The sequence below is a fragment of the Pezoporus occidentalis genome, unplaced genomic scaffold (assembly GCF_034315485.1).
Source record: "Pezoporus occidentalis ecotype Australia unplaced genomic scaffold, CSIRO_AGI_Poc_V1 ctg341, whole genome shotgun sequence".
In the NCBI taxonomy this organism is placed as follows: Eukaryota; Metazoa; Chordata; class Aves; order Psittaciformes; family Psittacidae; genus Pezoporus; species Pezoporus occidentalis.
The window spans coordinates 181,303-200,047 of NW_026915387.1; the positions used below are offsets into that span (position 1 = coordinate 181,303).

The 18,745-nt window shown below is 56.5% G+C and overlaps 1 protein-coding gene across 3 annotated transcripts; it reads left to right on the forward strand.

Moving 5' to 3' along the window:
* The first annotated feature begins 568 nt into the window (after positions 1-568).
* Positions 569-18,240, forward strand: SOCS7 (suppressor of cytokine signaling 7). 3 transcript variants are annotated; one of them, XM_062629763.1, is made up of 10 exons: positions 569-1,506; positions 5,837-5,901; positions 8,700-8,804; positions 9,524-9,625; positions 10,427-10,557; positions 11,025-11,193; positions 13,713-13,841; positions 16,499-16,634; positions 17,274-17,431; positions 17,658-18,240. In XM_062629763.1, exons 1-9 carry the CDS (start codon positions 659-661, stop codon positions 17,392-17,394), a joined length of 1,806 nt encoding a protein of 601 aa, XP_062485747.1. In that variant the 5' UTR covers positions 569-658; the 3' UTR covers positions 17,395-17,431; positions 17,658-18,240. The 3 variants fall into 3 exon arrangements, with proteins under 3 accessions (XP_062485747.1, XP_062485748.1, XP_062485749.1); XM_062629764.1 differs by lacking the exon at positions 9,524-9,625; XM_062629765.1 differs by lacking the exons at positions 8,700-8,804; positions 9,524-9,625.
* Positions 18,241-18,745: the final 505 nt, after the last annotated feature.

Below are 18,745 nucleotides of genomic sequence, written 5' to 3' on the forward strand. Positions count from 1 at the left end.
CCTCAAGCCCTCAGTTTCCCCCTACCCCGGCGATGGGATGGAAGTGGGGCACCCATAGGGATCTCCCCATAGGTGGTGGGTGCAGGGTCCCCATGGCAGAGCCTGATGCTCCCCTCCCCCTCAGCTGGGCGATGCTGTCCCAGCTCCCCCCCAGCAGTGGCCGTGTTGCAGAGGGGAAACTGAGGCACCGCTGGGGCCGCTCTCCCCTGCCTGGAGCAGCGGTGACTTCCCCCTTCAGCGGCCCCGGGGCGGGAGGGGGCAGAGCCGGTGCCCGGTCCCTCGCCTCCATCCATGGGGTGCGAGAGCCGAAGCCGAGCCGAAGCAGAGCCGAGGCGGAGCCGAAGCTGAGCCGAAGCCGCCACAGGACGGCGCCGTCCACCCGCGCATTGCCCGGTGCCGGGGGGGGGGGTTCAGCCTCCCCGCTCGCTGCCGGTGCTGCCCCAGCGGTGCCCGGCCCCCCCCCGCCATTCCCGCTAAGTGCCCTGACCCCAGAGGGCGTGTCCACATCCAGCGAGGGGAGGGCGTGGTTTGCGTCAGGAGGCGTGGCCTATGGCGGAAGTGAGGGGGCGTGGCGCGGCGCCGTGATGGTGGGTGGGCGGTGCGGCCCGGTCGCGGCCCCGCTCCCGGTGCCGGTCCCGGCCATGCGGCGGCCGTAGCCATGCACCGCGCCGAGCTGCGCGACGGGGACGCGGCGGCGGCCGCTGCGGCCTCCTACCGGGTGCTGAGCCGCCTCCTGGGCTATGTGGCCGGGCCGGAGGCGGGCGCGGCGGGCGGCTCCGTTACCGGCGCTGCGGGCGCGGGGCCGCTGGGCCTCGGCGGCGGGCGGCTGGCGGGCGGTGCGGCGCTGCGGAGCCCCCGGCCGCCGCCGCAGCTGATGGTGTTCCGCAACGCGGCCGAGGGGCGGCCGGGAGAGGAGGGCGGCCCCGCGGCGGGCGGCGGGGGCCCGGCGGGAGGCGGCGGGGAACTGCTCTGCCCGCGGCACCGCTGCGCCCTGGAGCCCAAGGCGGTGACCGGGTGGGGAGCCGCGCCGGCGGGCGGGCTGGAGCTGCAGCTGGCAGCGCTGGGGCTGCGGCCGCCCGGGCTGGGCACGAAGGGACCCGCGGGGTGCCCCTGCCTCGGGCCGCCGCCGGCCGGGCCCGCCGCCGAGGAGACGAGCGATGCGCTGCTGGTGCTGGAGGCGCTGGAGCCCGACGAGGCCGGGAGCTGCTCCGAGGAGGAGCCGGGGTCCCCCGGCCGCGGAGCCGCCAGAGCTACCGGTAGAGGAGCCCCCGGCCCCGCGCCGCCGCCTGCGGCCCCCGGGGGAGCCGGCCCCGGCGGCAGGAAGGGCTCGCTCAAGATCCGCCTCAGCCGCCTCTTCCGCACCAAGAGCTGCAGCGGCGGCTCAGCCACCGGGGACGCCGCCGCCGCCGCCAGCACCGAGGCCCGGCGCGCCGGGGAGCTGCCCGCCTCGGCCGGCAGCCTGACCGATGTGTGCGGGGCCCGCGGCCGCGAGCAGGAGGCGGGCAGGTACGGGGGGGGGTTACCGGCACCGGAGGGGCTGTGTCCGGCCTTGGAGGGGAGGGTTTGGGGGTAATAGGATGGGGGTTGTGGGGACAGGGATGGTTTTGGGGTGATGTGAAAGGGGGTTCCGGGGAGCAGAGGTGGTTTTGGGGTGGTGGGGGCTGTGGGGAGCAGTCGCCTGCGTGGAGAGCCTGGGGCTGATGTGACAGCAGCACAGGGCATGCAGCGATGTGGCCCCACAGTACGGGGATATACGGGGATATATGGGGTGCCAGGGCTGTGATGCGTTGGTGGAAGTGGAGGATGAGCAGATACCACCCTGCACATGGGCATCACGGTTGTGTATGGGCTCCGAGCTGGGTTCAGGCCGCTTCCAAGCTGAGGCCTCATCTTCTGGAGCCCAGGAGAGGCAGGCGGGGAGGAACCCTCTGCTCTGGGCCTCGCATCCTTAAAGGGGATGGTGGAAAAACATCCAGGAGCAGGATCAGCGGAGGGATGGCAACGGCTGAGCAAGGAAGTGGGGCGTTCTGGGGATGGCCTCTGGTGGCTCTGTGCTGAGACCCAAGGGGCTGGTGTTTCCTCTTGCAGAATGATGTCCTGAGGCTCACCGGTGTCACCGCTGGGCTCTGACCTCGGTGGTGATGGTGGGTGATGCTCTGTAGGAGGACATAGCTGGAGGAAGCGTTGACAACCAGAGGTTGACTGGGTTTTGTTAGGCTGAAGGGATATAATCTGGGACCTGCTGGTGTGGGACCCAGGGCTGCAGCACTCCTGCTCTAGCCTCATGTCTCGGCAGAAGACATGAGCTGCTTGATACCACCTGAGGAGGGTAAAGGGCTGATGCCTCTGGTGGCCTCCTGTGCTCCAGAAACCACCTTCTATAGCATTTCCAGCAGCAGAACTGAGATCCCTCATGGAGGAGGCAGGGGGAGCCTGCCCAAGGGCTGTGCAGGCAGCCTGGGAGCAGCATCCAGTAACTAAATGGACTTTGGGTATTGCAGCACAGCCCTTTCCCTGTGGGGTTAAGTAACCCTGCGTAAGGCTTTTGGGCTCTGTAGCCTCCTTGTTGAGGTGAAGAGTAGGGAGCTCTCCAGGCTTGCTCTGAAAGATGCTGACCTTGGCTCAGGTGTGGTAGCGGGGCACTTGCACAGCCCAAAAGGCAACAGAGGCCAAAGTTGTGAAGCACAGGATGGGTTCTGAGATGGGGCAGCCTCAGCTCCCAGCCCTGCAGCTGCTGGGAGGGTGGTTGAGCCCTGTGAGGAGCCTGGCTTTTGCATAGGGTGGTGAAGCAGCTTTATACAACGGCTTCATTCCCTACAAATGACTGAATGGGCCTCAAATGATGACATTAATGGCATAATGTTCTAATGGGCTTGTGGTTTAGGCCATCCTGGTGCTTGATGAGAGCAGGAAGGAGTCCTAGGACCTCCTCTACCACCGGCATTAGGCAGTGCAGCGTTGACAGTTGTGTCTTAAGCAGGTCAGGAGCAGAGAAGCACCGTTATCACTGCCTGGGTCTTGCCTCTGGTTCAGTGGTCACTTCTGCTCCAGCATCGTGCAACTCCCCTGCACTAAGTAGGTGATGTTTGAGCAGAGGTTACTTCAAGGTGCCTGATGCAGCAGCTCGTGTGGTTCAGGGACTGTTCGTTGCTGCCAGCTCCAGTGTCCCTTCCTACTCACGAGGGCTGGGTTATTTGAGTGATGCTTTTTGTGCCCTGGAGTGCAGCTCTTGTGCTTTGGGGCTGTGGGATGGGTGTGCTTGCAGCTGGCATCTCCTCTGCTGGGAGGCTGTGCAGGGCTGGGATGGTCCCTGCTGGTCCTGGAGGTCTTCTCAATGAGGAGGAGTGGTTTGGGGTGCTGGGGATGCTCATCCCTGCCTAAGCAAGTTAGGTTTAGGTAAGCCAAGCTTGCTGGGAAGTGAATGTTTGTCCTCAGCAGATGGTGCTTTCCTTTTCCTCTCTTCTGCTGTGGCCTTTACTGGGCTTAACCCAGCCCAGCAAATGCTGTCTGCTGGCTTGCACCAGCGCCATCAGCAGCATGACCTCTCCTTGATTCTGCTCAGAGCTGGAGTTTATGGCCCCTGTTAATATAGGATGAATCTGGTGTTCCTATGAGCTGCTGCTGAGGTGGGCTCAGGGCAACTTTTGGGTTAATTCCTGCCTCTGCTTGTTATGGGGCTCTTGTTGCTGACTTGCAAGGTTCTTTGATGCAGGGTGCTCCCTTGGACTGTGGTGGGTGTTATCTGTCCCAGCTCCTTTTTCCTTTAAACATCCATCTGAAGCAGGATTCCTGGTATTTGGAGTCGCTGCTCAAGCTTCCCATCCCGGTAGTTGGAGGGGAAAGGGGAATGGGTTTAGGCACCAGTTCTGTGGATAGGTGGATGCAGGCAAACCTGAGCTGCAGCCAGCATCTGCTGCCCATCGCTGGCCAGGTTGGTACCAGGTCCGGGTTGATAGCTCCATTGATGACCTTGGTTCTTCACATGTCTCCATGGTATTACAGGTATAAAGTAGCATGTGGCGAGCTTGGATGGCTGGGTGAGACTTGGGATGAGTGGGAAGCACCATTTCAGCATCGTTTGGATGCTGCAGAGCTTGAGGGCAGGAGGAGGGTGTATGGAACGCGGTTGTTTTGGGTTGGGAAGTGGAGGATCCGGTTCATGGGAATCATTTCTTGCTCTCACCCTGCTTGCTTGAAACGAGACATCTCAGGAAGTGATGGTTGTAAGACGTTGGCATAAAATGTAGCTGTTTTGGTAACAGCAAAATGCCAGCAATGCTCCTTTCCGTCTGGCTTAGTGGGAGGGAGCAGAGCTGTTACTATATTATAAGCTTCGTTGATATTAGGCCAGAAGTGTAATTTTGTATGTGTGTGTGTGGGGCTGATAATCAGGGAATCATCTTCCTTGGAGAGGGAAAACCATCCAACCCTCGAATAGGTGTGAGAGGCTTAAAATGGGACCACTTCCAAACCTTGGAATGGGGTTGATGTATCAGGATGAGTGTTTGTAGTGTGTTTATTTGCAAGCTTATAGCTGTGAATTAATACTATGAACCCCAGTGATGTGTCTGGACACAAACAAGAGAAGCGTTTGGGCAGCTCTGTGAGGAGGTGAGGACTCCCCCATCTGCTCCACGTGGGAATATGAGCCTGGAACTCAGGTTTCTTCTCCCTCTGGGATGGCTGAGTTGCATCTGCATCACAGAGCAGAGCTGGGGGCTGAGGCACAAGCTTAAGGCTCAGGGTCAGCCTTTTGCTGGGAGGAGGTTGGAGAGTGAAGATGATGCCCAGGAAGAACAGTGTCAGCCCTTTGCTTGCAGTGGAAGCAGTGTGCTCTGGGCTGGGAGGAGAGCTGGTCTCTGAGCTCCTGCAGGTCTCGGTGCCATCACTTGCCTGCATGCAATGGGACCGGTTCCTCTGGTCAGCACGGTGGAGTTGCACTATTCAATTGGGAGTAGCCTTGCCTGACCCACTACAGACCTGGAACAGGCTGCCCCATGCTGGGATGGGCCTTGCAGGATGCTGGGAAGACCTTTGTCAAAGCTGACGCTGATCTTTGTTCTTGTGCTCCCCTCTGAGGTGGGACTGAGTGTCTGGCACCACGGATGCGCTTCTCTATTGGATTCGAGTCCTGGGGGTGCCATACTCTCTGCCTCAGTTTACCAGCAGTTTCTGTGCCTACATCTGGATAAAGCCCTTGAGCACTGCAATAGGAAGGAGGGGTTTTGCGTGGCGAGAGCACGGTGCTGGCTAAAGCCTTGTTATAAACCCACTGGTTTGGAAAGCATGGGAGCTGCTGGCTCCTCGTCAGAGGCGCATCTTTAGCTGCTTCCATCCATCTCCCCAGCGCCGGGTGTAGCTCGCCTGCCCTTCAGCTGCAGTTTGGCACCCTTTTGGGGGAGATGGTGTCCTCCAAACACAGCGGGAGGGCACTCAGTGCCCTCGCTCCAGGCACAGCCCCTCGTTGCCCAGGGACCAAACCTGTTTGTCAAAGGCATTTGGCAACAGCTGCTGCGGAGCGAGAGGGAGACGACGGTTGGGAAACAGCTTCTGGGCTCTGGTTAGCACAGCTGCTTGGGGTTCCTCTTCCTAAAGGCTTTATTAATTCCCTACTTACGGATGTGCTTCGGAGCAGGACGCAGACCTGGCTTTACTGGTTCACTGCCCTACTTAGGCTAAAGCACTGCTCTAGAAGTCCAATAAACACGAAGCAATGAGGTGCCTCGAGCTCCTGGAGCGAGGCACGGGGAAGGTTCTGGTTGGAGGAGGTCAGAAGGGGTTTCCTTGTGCTGGGATGCCTCCTCTCCACTGACAATGTTTTCCTTATTTCCTATAGGAAACACAGACTGACAAGAACTCAAAGTGCCTTTTCCCCGGTTGTGTTCAGCCCCCTCTTCACAGGTAAGGGTGCACATTTGGCTGTGAAAAGAGCAGTTGGTGTTTAAGGATACTTTGGGGTGAAGGGACCTTAAAGCTCCTCCAGCTCCAAGCCCTGCCACGGGCAGGGACCCCTTCCACTGGAGCAGCTTGCTCCAAGCCCCTGTGCCTTGAACACTGCCAGGGATGGGGCAGCCACAGCTTCTCTGGGCACCCTGTGCCAGCGCCTCAGCACCCTCCCAGGGAAGAGCTTCTGCCTAAGAGCTCATCTCAGTCTCCCCTCCGGCAGGTTCAAGCCATTCCCCTTGGCCTGTCCCTACAGGCCCTCTTAAGAAGTCCCTTTCCATGGTTGCACATCAGCATTTTGCAATTCCTCCTGTTGAAACACAAGTTGGAGGTGAAGGTCCTGGTCCTTCCTCTGCACAGGGCTCTGCATCCAGGGGGTTTGGAAGATCCCTTACAGAGCAAAGGCGTTTGACTCGAGAGGGGCTAAGACCAAGCCCTGCTTCCCACCTGGACCATACATCACCGTTGGTGGCTCTGCAGTGGGAATTGAAACCTCATTTGTGGAGCATTTTTTCCCCTTTCCCCTTATCCTGCTGGTTTCTGACCTTCCCTTTTCTGCTGGGCAGGCATGGGGGGGAGCTGGTTTATAAATGGTGTGAGGGGGAAGTCCTGCTCTGCTGGTGGCTGGAAGCTGTAGGACTGCAAAGCTCCCAGTCATGGTCATGTGCCTCTTGTGGTCTGGGTTTGTAGTCAGAACGGTCCCAGCCATAGGGCTTGGGGCTTCCTTGCGTGACTCCTGTCTCCAGGCTTGCAGGAGCAGGAATCTAAGGGCACAAGTGAGTATTTATTGGCTTGGGGGGGGTTTCCATGGCCTGTTATGGAGGGCAGGTTCAAAATAGGTTCATATTGAGGGTCTTAGTGCAGAGCAGAGGAGTCAAAACGGGATTGTGCAGCCATAGCTGCCTTAAAGCTGGTGGGGAGAGCTTGAAAGCCTCTTGTTGTTGGCGTAGGTGATGGAGAGTGGGGGGTGTTTTGTGCCCCTGAGCAGGGCAAAGCCTCTTTGGAGAGCAGTGGTGAGCTCTTCTCTTCCTCCAAACTGGTTTAAACATCAGAGAAGTTGCCTTCAAGGCAGAGCATTCGTTTGACTTGCCTGAAAGTAGGAACTGGAAGCTTCTGATCCTGATGTTTCCTGTAGCTCCTTCAGCTCTTGCAGAAGGGGAGTCACTCGGGGGTGATTCAGCTGTGCTGGGGCTTGTTCTCTCCTCCATTCCCACATCCTTTCAGCCCGTGTCCTGAGGATGGGGTGGCACGTTGAGGACTTGTTCCTCGTGTGATGGGACTCGGTTCCTCAGTGTCGCCTTGCAAATCAGGGCTGGTGCAGGCAGAAGCTGCTTCTGCTGCTTTGTCGCCTGTTGCTGGGGGAAGCTGTGAGTGTAAATGCAATAGTGACAGTGCCCTTGGAGGGGTTTTTCCTGGCCAGAAAACCATGGCATCATCCCCAGAGCGAGGATCTGGCTTTGGGTCGGTGCTGACTTCATATTGCACTGCTTGGTTTCTTTCATGGCTCCTGCATTGTGGGGTTTCTGAGGCTGGGACAGAATTCAAATGGACTGTCCCAGCTTGCATGAATTCCTTGGGGACTTGCTTCCAGGTTAGTCTGTGGGATGAGGAAGGGCCTTTGGGAAGGCTCTCCTTGCCTTCCCTGACCTCTCCTTGAGCACCCCTTGGAAGCATAAGCCCATCACAGCCCCTCCTGCTGCCTTGGGAAGGGTTGCAAGCTGAGTTCCTGCCCCCCCCCCCCTCTTAGCCTGGTTGGCTTTTGGGTTTGTTTGTCCAAGGTGGATGCAGCTTGGGCACTTTATTGTTAAGGTGTGGAAATGAAGGAGTGGTTGTGTGCATGTGTGTGTGCTCACACCCTTAACCCCCCAGGGAGAAGGTACCTTGGATAATACCCACCCTAAATACTCCTCCTGCCATCGCTTATTAATAGACAGGAGTCTTAAAAGCAGAAGGAAGCTGAGTCAATCTTGTCCTCTCTAATGCATGGTGAATACACTGTCAGATGGGTGATGCTGTGCGTGGTATCTGGAGCAGGAGAGGAGCTCCCTGCCCACAGGAATTGAAATCTAAGGCAGCCAGACCTTGTTGTCCTTGAGACCATGGTTCGGATCTTTGGGATGATGGGGTTCCGGTGCTGGTGTCCATCAGAGCCTGGTTAAACTCAGTGTTAAGCCTTGGCTGTGGTAGCACCCCTAGGGATCTCTCTTTGGGATTTGGGTGTTTTCCTTTTGCCTCTGTATCAGCCCAATACCGAGGCTGATGCTTTGACCTGGATTTGCTGCCTTCCTTTCTCTCCCATGATTTTAGACTCATTTTAAGCTTTTTCTGGCTTGAAGTTAGACATCTTAATTTGTGTGGTTATTTTCCCCCAGCGGTATCCTGGGTCTGAAGCCTTTTTAGTGCTCAGCAAATTCCACTTTTTTAATGTTAAAGCCTGTCCAGTTCCCTCGTATTAATCTGAAGAGCTGGTACCCTCCTGGCCTTTGGCATTAAAGTGCAGCACTGCTGAGCTCTGCTTGCTGTGAACTTGCCCTCCTCATCCCAGCATCCTGGTGTTGGACTCCAGGGGGATTCAGGACTGGTGTCGTTCTCCTCTGCCTGACCTTTGGGCTACAGCAGCCGAGCTAATCCATGTCTCCAAAGGGAAGCAGCTAACGAGATGGTGTTCCAAACCCTGCCGAGGTTCCTGCCCCGTTCCCCTTCCACGTGCCCTGGAGCAGGTGTGATACTGATGCTCTTGCTCCGCTAACCCTCAGGTGAAACGGTGTCGCTGGTGGACGTGGACATCTCGCAGCGAGGACTGACCTCCCCTCACCCTCCGACTCCACCACCTCCACCACGACGAAGCCTCAGCCTGCTAGGTACTGTCTTGGAGAGCATCCTTGCCCTGTGTCCCTATGGGAGCGTAGGAACTGCCCATCTGCCCGTGTAGGGAGGGAAGGGGAGAGCCTTGAGCATCCCCGGCACTGGGCTTGCTGCCTGCTCACCCTTCCCTAGCAGGGGATTGCTTTTGTTCTTCATTGACAGGCTCAGTGTTTCTCCTGGATCAGCCAGGAGGGGAGGGTGATGGGGCAGCAATGTGAGGTGGGGAGGGAACGTGTTGGTTTTGTAGCATTTCTGCTGCTTTTGGGAACTGCTCCCCTTCCTACCCATCACCCAGCGAGGCCGGTTCCTTTCTGTGCTCTGGAGTCACTGGAAGCTGCATGGGAGCTCACCAGGAGGCAGGCTCAGCTGCTCTTCATCCTCCTCTGGAGGAGGCTCCTCTGAGAAGAAGCTAAGGATGGGTCAAGTCAGCCTTAGGCAGCAGCACCTTAAACTGCACATCCCATGTGCTGGGCCTGTGAAACCTCCTTTAAATGCCTGTATTATGCATGTGAGGGGCTGGAAACCAGACTCCCCCACTCTTGGGGAGCGTGTGAAGCAGCAGCAAGAGGAGGATGCTGAGCTGCTGGTGGGAAGCTCCATCTTGGCTGCCCCAGGCAGCACCAAGGGCTGGTTTGCTCGGGTGTGTGTGTCAGGCAGTGCAGAGCTCGCTTGCTTTCCTGTTTTCTGAATCTCTCTTGCCTCTGTTCTCTCCTAGATGATATCAGTGGGACGCTGCCTACATCTGTCCTAGTGGGTCCAATGGGCTCCTCCCTGCAGTCTTTCCCTCTGCCTCCGCCTCCTCCACCCCATGCCCCAGGTCAGCTTAGCTTTAGCAGCAAGGCTCTGGCTTTCCCTTGAGGGATCTGGAACCTTCTGGGGTTTTATTTGGTGAATTCTAAGGCTGCACTTTGGGCTTTCACAGCAGCGATGCTGCCTGCGGTGCCTGCTGGGGGCCATGTGGTCCTGCACTGCTGAGTGCTCAGGCACTCTTGTGTCAAGGCTCCTGTTTCCATGTGCCTCTCGTTGCTCACAGGGGTTTTGCTGAAGCTCATCCCTGCACCAGCTTTATCCTCAGTTCAGCATCTCCCGTTTGCTCCGATTCCTCTTGGGTTCAGCCCACCCCAGTTTGTGCTGTGTCAGGGAGCATGGTAATGAGTGGCAGGGATGGGAGAGAGCTGTGGGAGCAGGGTTTGGTGCAGGAGCTCCAGCTCTGCCAGCCAGCCTGGTGTGCATCCAACTGACCAGCACACTGGGATGCTTCCTGTGCATTTACCCTCCTGCTTTCAGTTTCCTTCAGCACCCATAGAGCTTTAACTGCCCCTTTTTCAGGCTGTGCTTTCCAATGGGTGCTGCAGGGCACTTCCCTGGCCTTCCCTCCGAGCTAGCAGAAAGAAATAGCAGTGAAGGCACTGAGTTAGTCACCTTGGAGGAGCAGGTAGTGACTCCCCTGCATCCTTCACAAGGACATTGCCCTCCCATGGCTCAGCCCAGTTTCCTCCTCCCCACTGCAGCTCCTGCATCTTGACCTCCAGAGCCATGCGAGGGGGACGGGGCGACTCAGCCTTGTGCTGAGCTCCCCAAGGGGTGACCGAGGCCTGGGCTGTGTCTCCCTCTGCAGATGCCTTCCCACGGATTGTCCCTCTGAGGCCCATGGAGGCGATGCCCGGCCAGCCCACCCAGCACCTCCAGTGCCCCCTGTACCGCCCTGACTCCAGCAGCTTCGCAGCCAGCTTGCGGGAGCTGGAGAAGGTAACGGGGATGTGGGTTGGTGGCAGCAGCCCCAAGGGAAAGGCTCTGGGTCTAAGCTCTGCTTTTGGGTCTAATCGTCCCCTTTACAGACTTTATAGAGTGGTTTGGGTTGGAAAAGACCTCAAGATCATCTAGTTCCAACCCCCTGCCATGGGCAGGGATGCCTCACACTAGAAGTGCGTAGACTTGGGAGCACAAGATTAGGGTAGGACTGGAAAAAGCCTCCTGCCTTTCTCCCAGTGAGGTCTTCGAGTGTGGAATGGAATGCTTTCACCTCATCTGTTCTTTCACCGCTTTTAGGTGGTAAGGGATGTGATGGTGCACTCTCATCCAGGAGTAAGTCCCAGCCATTCCTCCTCCTGGTTGGACACAACAGGGCACTTCCAATTTAGCACTTAAAAGGAATTAACAACGGGAGCAATTCCTATTGTGTTTGGTTGCTGATGTTCTGCTGTCTCTCTTCCTAGTGTGGCTGGTACTGGGGACCGATGAACTGGGAGGATGCAGAGATGAAGCTGAAGGGGAAACCAGATGGGTCCTTTCTGGTCCGAGACAGTTCTGACCCTCGTTACATCCTGAGCCTCAGCTTTCGGTCGCAGGGCATCACCCATCACACCAGGATGGAGCACTACAGAGGTAAGAGCCATGCATGGGTGGTTCTGGGGATGCTGCTGACCACAGAGACCTGTGGCTGGGGACCAGTCTGATCTCAAGGTCCCAAAGCAGTGCTCTGGGTGCAGAGCTGGTGAAAGAAGGGGAGCAGCATGACTGTGTCCTCACTCTTGTGCTGAGGTTCTGTGAGAGGCCTTAGAAGCCGGCTTTGTCTGTGCTTCTTGGGCTTCAAGAAGCAACTCTGCTTGAAACTGGGGAGCACCAGAGCTCCCTCAGGCCTTGCTTTGGAAAACTTGGCCTGAAGAAAACGAGGATGGCGGGATCCTTGGGACCCTGTGTCACTGGGATGTGAGGTACAGCACAAGCCATCACCCGTCAGCTTTTCTCCCTGCGAAAGGAGAAGTGATCTCAACGTGTGGCAGCTCAGCACCTTGCTTGGTTCTCCCCCTGCCCAGGGATGCTTAGCAGTGGGATCACCTGCAGTAGGTCCCAGGCTGAGGCTTTAGCTCCACGTGTGGTTTCCTGTACTGACCCCTCGTGCGCACTGTCCTCAGGCTGAGGATAATGCCCAAGAGGCTCCATGGAGCTGCCCTGTGACCAGTGGGCAAGCTTTAATAACAGCTGCCTAGAGAGCCTTGTCATTAACAAATAATAGGGTCAGAGGCTTCCCAGCCAACCTGCTGCAGAAAACAGTGGTTTGCAGCCCTTCAGAGCAAAGCTCATCCTTTTCTCCTTGTCCTTGCTCCAGGGATGCTGCTGTTCTCTTCCAGTTGTGCTAGGCAAACCTGGCAGCTCTTCTGCTCTGGAGCCCCTCGGATGGGGAAGTGGCCCAATATTCATTGTAACCCCTCTAGAGCCGGTTCCCCTGTCCCTGACCATTGCTTGAGAAGGAAGGATCTTCATCACCCTGGCTTTGTATAGAAACTGCATGAATCTCTTTCAGGTGGAGGGGATGGGAGGCTGCCTGTGCCATGGATTCTCTTCCGTAAATGAGTTTTGGAGCAAGCTTGTCTGGCTGCTTACTTTGGGGTTGGGATATTTCCCTTCTCTGAGCATCCTTAGCCCAGCATCCTTCCCTTTCCTCACTCTTCTCTTGCTGCATGGATGGAGCTTGGTGCTCCCACCTTCCCTCGAGCATCTCTCCCAGCCATGGCATCACATCAAGGAGTGCATTTTTTGGGTGCAGTGCTTGGGTCTATGTGGGGCAGCAGCCCTGGGCTCCCCCCCCCCCACACACACCCCAGGCCTGGCTGCCTTGTGCTGAATGGGCTGCAGCACCCTGGAAAACTGCAGACTGGAGCACTTTGCTAAACCAATGAAGATGATAAATGGTGAGGCTGGGGGAATGGTAAGAGAGCAGTGCTTGACCTTCAGGTTTTAAGTAGATGAGGAGAAGAAACCAGCATTTATTTGTCTATTTTTAGGCAGGCTGGGGATGCTGGTGCTTGTCCTTTGCAGTCACTGACCAAGGGCTCATACAGGACCAGGATTCCCAAGAATTACCTGTGCTTGCTGATCCTGGACGTTTAGCACGTGCTAACCCAGATCACTGCTCCCAAACTGGCCTGTGGCAAGGGTGAGAGGTATCTCCTCCCAGTAAAGCCTTACTGGAGCAAGCTGTGGGCTGTCTATAGCTCTGTATTGCTGCTTGCTGTCCACCCTGCATAAAGCTGTGAGTGCTGGCCATCCAACAGAGCTCCTTCCTCTCATCTTCCTGTGGCAGGTTGGTGCTGCAGAGCCTGTGATGGTGCTGGGGGGAGGCTGCTGGCCTGGGTACCTCTGATTTGGCTGACGACAGGGGCTAAATGGCTGCGTTTTGGTGCAAGGAAGGAGGTGTCTGCTTGCTGCACGAAGCCTGTGACACCGATCTGATGTGAGGCTTCAACTCAACCTGTTTGGAGGTCTGTAAGCAGGGTAGAGGGCCTGCTTGCCCCCCGTGGCCCCTCTCCAGTGCTGCTCCAGCTCAATGCACCGCGTCGGGTGGCAGCACAGGCAGGGCTGCATCCGTGTGCCTCGCCCCTGCTTCTAGCTCGACAGTCATTTGGATTAAGGGGTTTGGAACAGCCAGCAAGGACATAAAGCTGCTGAAATAAGTGATCCTTGACAGCCCTAGGGCTGGCAGAAGAGGACTCCAACACCTGCCTCACTGCTTTTTACATACACCCCTATGTGTGGGCTGAAGCGCTCCGATGCGGCGGCTTGCTTTGCGAGTGCTGTTGAGGGGATGCTGCAGAGGAGCAGGGGCATCTCTTAATGCTCTGTTCCAATATGTTTTGGTAGTTTTAGAGCCAGCAGTTGTTGCAGGCTGCTCGCAAGTTCAGGTAAGCTTGACCTGAGGTCATCCTTGGGTTATAGAGTACTGGTTCCAGTGGAACAGCATCTTCGCAAGCTGGTGCCACTGGTGTTTCCTTTTAGTGCCCTTCCTAGGTTAAGTTGTCTGCCTGGGGCATTCACCTGGCCTTTGAGAGCATCACTCATGGCTGAATGGCTCCTCTTGCTACCAGTGCTCCTGTAACCTGAGGCCTTTTCTGTTCTGTTGGAAGGGACCTTCAGCCTCTGGTGCCATCCCAAGTTTGAAGACCGCTGCCAGTCCGTGGTGGAGTTCATAAAGAGAGCAATCATGCACTCCAAAAACGGGAAGTTCCTCTACTTCCTCCGATCCAGGGTTCCAGGTGAGTGTCCTGCTCTGCCTCTGGGGGAGGCTTTACTCTGTCATCAGCTGCTGGTCTGTCCTAGAGAGCCAGTTTAATGTGGCTTTGCTGGGATGGGCTCAGTGCATCCTGCTCCGCATCCTTGCCCACTGACTTCAGAAGGATCCTGAGGAGCACATCCCTTGCACCACTTACTGTGGTAAGGAGACCTCCTGAAACTTCCTTTCCAGGAGTGTGGAAGCATAATACAAACTCACACTATGACAAATGGAGCTGGAGACTGGAATGCTACTCCCTCAACAAGCAGCTGTTTGGCTACTAAAGCTCCTCTCTCTTCCCTCCCCCAGTCTCAGTGCTGCTGTTCTTAAGAACCACTCCATACTTTGTAGTTTCCCAGCTCTCCCTTAGCTGAAACCCACCTGGGGCTGTCAGGAGGGAGAGACATTAAGCTGAGCTGTGGGAACGTTTCCAAGTGTGAGCTCAAAGTGAGCCTCCAGCTCGCTTGATAGATGCTGTAGATTCAGAGTCCCTGGGGGGGACCCTGATGCCAGAGCCCATCAACAGGCAGGTGCTTGCAAGCAAGGGAGGGAGTGTTAGCGAAGCTTTGTTGGAGCATGTTTGATTGCATGCTGCTGGGATTGCAAAGTGCTTGTTTCCCCATCCATCAAGCTTTGGCCCCTTAAATGGGCTCGCATCTCCTGCCTGCTAAATCTGGGCAGGCAACTGGACCAGTGTCCTCGGTGCTTTTTGTTTCACTCGTTTGTCCTGGTGTACCAGCAAGCTGGCCAAAAAAACCCAGTGTGAAAGGAAGGGGAGAGCTTGCCAAGTGGGCAAATGTGCCCCTTAATTGTGAGGGAGCAGCAGTGGGGAACAGGATCTGGAGGGCGGGTGAGTGGGGATGCTGGGAACAAAAGGGAGCAGGAATGGGAACGCTGCCGTGGTGAGGTGGGTCATGGCAGTGAAGCAGAGGGGAGCAGGACTGATGAGTGTGAGGATTCCTGCAGTAAATTTGTTCCCTATCTCCTTTGCCATTGTGCCTGCAGACCCTGATGGTGACCTCTGTGCCACTGCAGCATGGAGAGGATTTGGCCCAAAGAGTTTCTGGTCTGGAGGAGGGATGGGATGCTCCTCTGCAGGGTTCCCAACAGTGCTGGAATCGCAGCCTGAATCTGTTCAGTGTTGCCCTCTGCTGCAGGCACTGCCAATAACTGGAGAGCTGATGCAGAACATGGCTGTGCTTTGGGAGGAGAGGGACAGGAAGCTGGTTTTGCAATGTATCCTCCCTTCAAACAATCCTTTCCACTTCAAGATGCTTTCCCTTCCTGATCCTGACACCTCTCCCCCTTGAGAATAGGGCTTTGAGGGCTGAGGCCTCCAGGGAAATACCTCAGAAAGCACTTGCTCTAGAAAATACCAAGAAAAGAGCCCCACCAAGCAGTGCTGAAGGGTCCCCCCCCCATAGGCTGTGCTGGCTCCTGGTCCTGCACCTCTCCATCCGGGTGCAGCACTGAACCCGGGCGCTTCTTCGAGTCGCTGCTCCTTGATCCGTGCAAACCGGGGTCTCGCCCCGATGCTTCATCTTCAATGGGGGAACCCTGAGGACCTGCGTGCCCCGGTGTGCTCCTTGGTGCTGTTCTCCTGCCCGCACGTTAACTGCTGCTCGGAGGAAGGGGCAGTTTCCAGCTCGCATCTGGCTCCTGGCAGCGAGGCATGTGGCGAGCTCAGTGTGCGGAGCTCGTGCTGCCGCCCCGTAGCTGCTGGCTGAGCTCCCAGAGGCTAATTCCTTTCTGTAAGAGAATAGGGGAGATGGGAAGGGGGGGGGGAGAATCCAGCCTTCAATTGATCGCTGTTCTTTGCTTTCTCAAAAGCTGGCTCACAGCTTCCTGAGCTGCCCGGAGCAGTTTTGAGCCCATCTTAGTGTGAAGAGCTTTCCCTTTTCTCCTTTCTCTCCATTGCCCTCGGAGACAAGCCAGCAGGAGGGGGTTAGAGTGTAGCTGGCTTTGAATCCCGCTGCAAAGACAGATAAAACCTTGTGCTGTGAATGAACCCAGCTCCCAAAGAGCCTCCCTGGTGCTCCTGCACCGACCCCTTGGTTCTGAGGGCTCGATTGTTGCCTGTAACGCTGATGGAGGAGGTGGGGTGGAGGGAAAGCTGGATGCAACTCGCTTCCAGCCCTGCGAGGCTGCTGCCTGCGTGGGGAGCTGCCTTTGTGCCCAGCCTCGTGACCCCAAGAATGAGCAGCTTGAGCTGGCCAAATCCTCCAGCTTTTTAATGCTGCGCAAGAACTGCCCAGAGGCTCATGCAGAGCAAAGCCTACGTGCGGCTCATGCTGCCTGCCCTCTCCTTTGCCTTCCTCCTGCCTCCCTTCCAGGCTCTGGGGCTTCTCAGTATAAGCAATGCTTCATCTACGACTCCACGGAGAGGGCTGGTTGGGAGGTTGTGGTATCCCAGGATCTGCTTTGCCACAGTCACCCCATGACCTCCAAACCGGTGCTGCACTGTGGGGAAGGCTGAACCCTGGAAGGTTTGGCTCCCCAGTCCCAAGCAGCATCAAAGCAGCGGGCTCCTGGGATGACGCGCTATCAACTGCAGCCTTGCGGAGAGCTCCGGCTTTTCCTTGCTGCATCAGGAGTGGTTTCGTTCTAACATAACACCTCCAACACTGCTTTATTCCCAAGGTCTCCCTCCGACGCCCGTGCAGCTGCTGTATCCAGTCTCCAGGTTCAGCAATGTCAAATCCCTTCAGCACCTTTGCCGCTTTCGGATCAGGCAGTTGGTCCGAATAGACCACATTCCCGAGCTCCCGCTGCCCAAGTAAGTTGCTTTGGTTTCCTCCCTGACCCTCACCTTAGGAGCAAGAAGTTGTCTGTACCTGCAGTGAGGGCTCTGGGAGGGAATAGAATAGAATCAGAACAGTTCGGGTTGGAAAGGACCTTAAGATCATCCAGTTCCATCCCCCCTGCCATGGGCAGGGGCACCTCACACTAAACCATCTCACCCAAGGCCTCGTCCAACCTGGCCTTGAACACTGCCAGGGATGGAGCATTCACAACCTCCCTGGGCAACCCATTCCAGTGCCTCAGCACCCTCACAGTAAAGGATTTCCTCCTTATATCCAACCTAAACTTCCCCTGTTTCAGTTTTAACCCGTTACCCCTTGTCCTGTCACTACAGTCTCTAATGAAGAGTCCCTCCCCAGCATCCCTATAGGCCCCCTAAATAGTTGGCTTCTTCAGCCTTGGGATAACATGATAAATATCCTGAGGTGTGTAGGGATGTGTACAGGAATGGTGACCAGCTCGGGAGTGAGGTGCTACCTGCCTATGGCAAAGCTTTGGGGTACAGGCTCCTGTTCCTGCTGGATGTGGGTGGGCTGGGGGAGAGGTTCTGGTTATCCTGGTGCTGGTTGGTGTGGTGGTTCAGGGTTAAAGCTTCTGCCCATTCCTTCCCCAGGCCCCTGATCTCCTACATCCGCAAGTTCTACTACTACGACCCGCAGGAGGAGGTGTATCTGTCACTGAAGGAAGCTCAGCTCATCTCCAAACAGAAGCAGGAGACCGAATCCTCCACGTAGCGAGGCTGCCTCACTCACCTTGTTGCTGTCACTGATGGTACGTGTGTGCTGCTGCTCTGTGGGGTCAAACACAGATCATCCTATTCCCTTGGATTGCAATGAAAGCACAAAACCCTCCCAGAGGAGCTGTGGCTTGACCATAGCTTTCCTTGTGCACGTTTGGGCCCATACAAACCTGTGCTCATGCTTGTGCAAACCAGCTGGAGCCTGGGGCAGATCCCGCAGGCTGCTTGATCCCTCTTCCCCTTTATTCTCCCCACTAGGAATTTGATTGTTGCCATCCTGTAAGCCCAAGCCTGGCTGTGGTGGAAGGAGGCACGCACGGGGAGCCTGCTTCTGCGGGGCTGCTTCTGCTCTCGAGCTCTTTTGTACAGAGAAGAGGGTTCAAGACTCCTGAGAAGCGCAGTGGAAGGGGGAACAAGAGCCTCAGCTCCTGCCTGAGGGAGAGGGGAGACAGCTGAGCCCGGCTCGTGGACTCCTTGCGGAACCAAGAATGTCCTGGCACTATTTATGACTTTGGGAAAGTTTTATTTTTCAATGTCTTTTGGGTTTGGTTTTATTTTTCAGCATGAGAAATAATTGTCTTATGATGAGCTGAAGTTTATTGTCCTCCCTTGGAAACTTCAAGGGGGAGAGGAAGAGAGATGGGGACTCTCTGGGAAGGTCATTGCTCCAGGTGGGATGGCAAGACTGGTCTTGAGCCCTTACTGATGGGGAGATGCAGGCAGAGAGCTGCTTGGAGGCAAGCCTGAGCCACGGTGACCTGCAGCTATGTGGAATAAGCTCTGGGAAGCATGGAGCTCTGAACCAGCGGGCAGCTGAGCTTTGCAACTGGGATTTGCAGGATGGGCCCAAGGAAGGAAGGAAGAGCACGGGAGCCTGTTTGGATATCGTGGAGCCTTCTGCCAAAGGGAATGGCTGCTGCTGCTGCACTGCAATCCTGGGCTGCTCTTCTGAGGGGGCATCGTCCCCTTAGCAAACACTGGAAGGTTTGGCTGAGCCTCTGCTAAGTGGAAGGAAGGTGGCAAAGCTGCGGTTGCAGCTGCAGTCCGTGGACCAAAGGTACTTGCTCCAGCCATCTCAGTCCTGCAGAGCCACGGGATGTGCACTTTCAGCCTTTCTCTGGCTGTCTCCAGAAGCTGTGAATGAAGTGGCTTTGTGGGAGTTGCTGGGGCATTAAGAGGCATCTCTAGGCTGACTTGGAGCCAGAAGCAGATTAAGTGAGGCTTCTCCTGGAGCAGCATCTGAGCTCTGAGCTTGCTGCTCCCTCCTCTCCCTGGGATGTCCCCGGAACCACAGCAGTTCAGAAACAGTAAAGCCAAGAGAGGTGGTTGCTCTTGCTGTGTTTCTG

Bases quoted from the DNA above. Each gene is read 5' to 3' on its own strand.
- SOCS7 (XM_062629763.1), top strand. From the start codon at position 659: ATGCACCGCGCCGAGCTGCGCGACGGGGACGCGGCGGCGGCCGCTGCG. The intron at 8,805-9,523 runs GTACTGTCTTGG...GTTCTCTCCTAG, and splicing joins ACGAAGCCTCAGCCTGCTAG to ATGATATCAGTGGGACGCTG. The intron at 16,635-17,273 runs GTAAGTTGCTTT...TTCCTTCCCCAG, and splicing joins CCCGAGCTCCCGCTGCCCAA to GCCCCTGATCTCCTACATCC.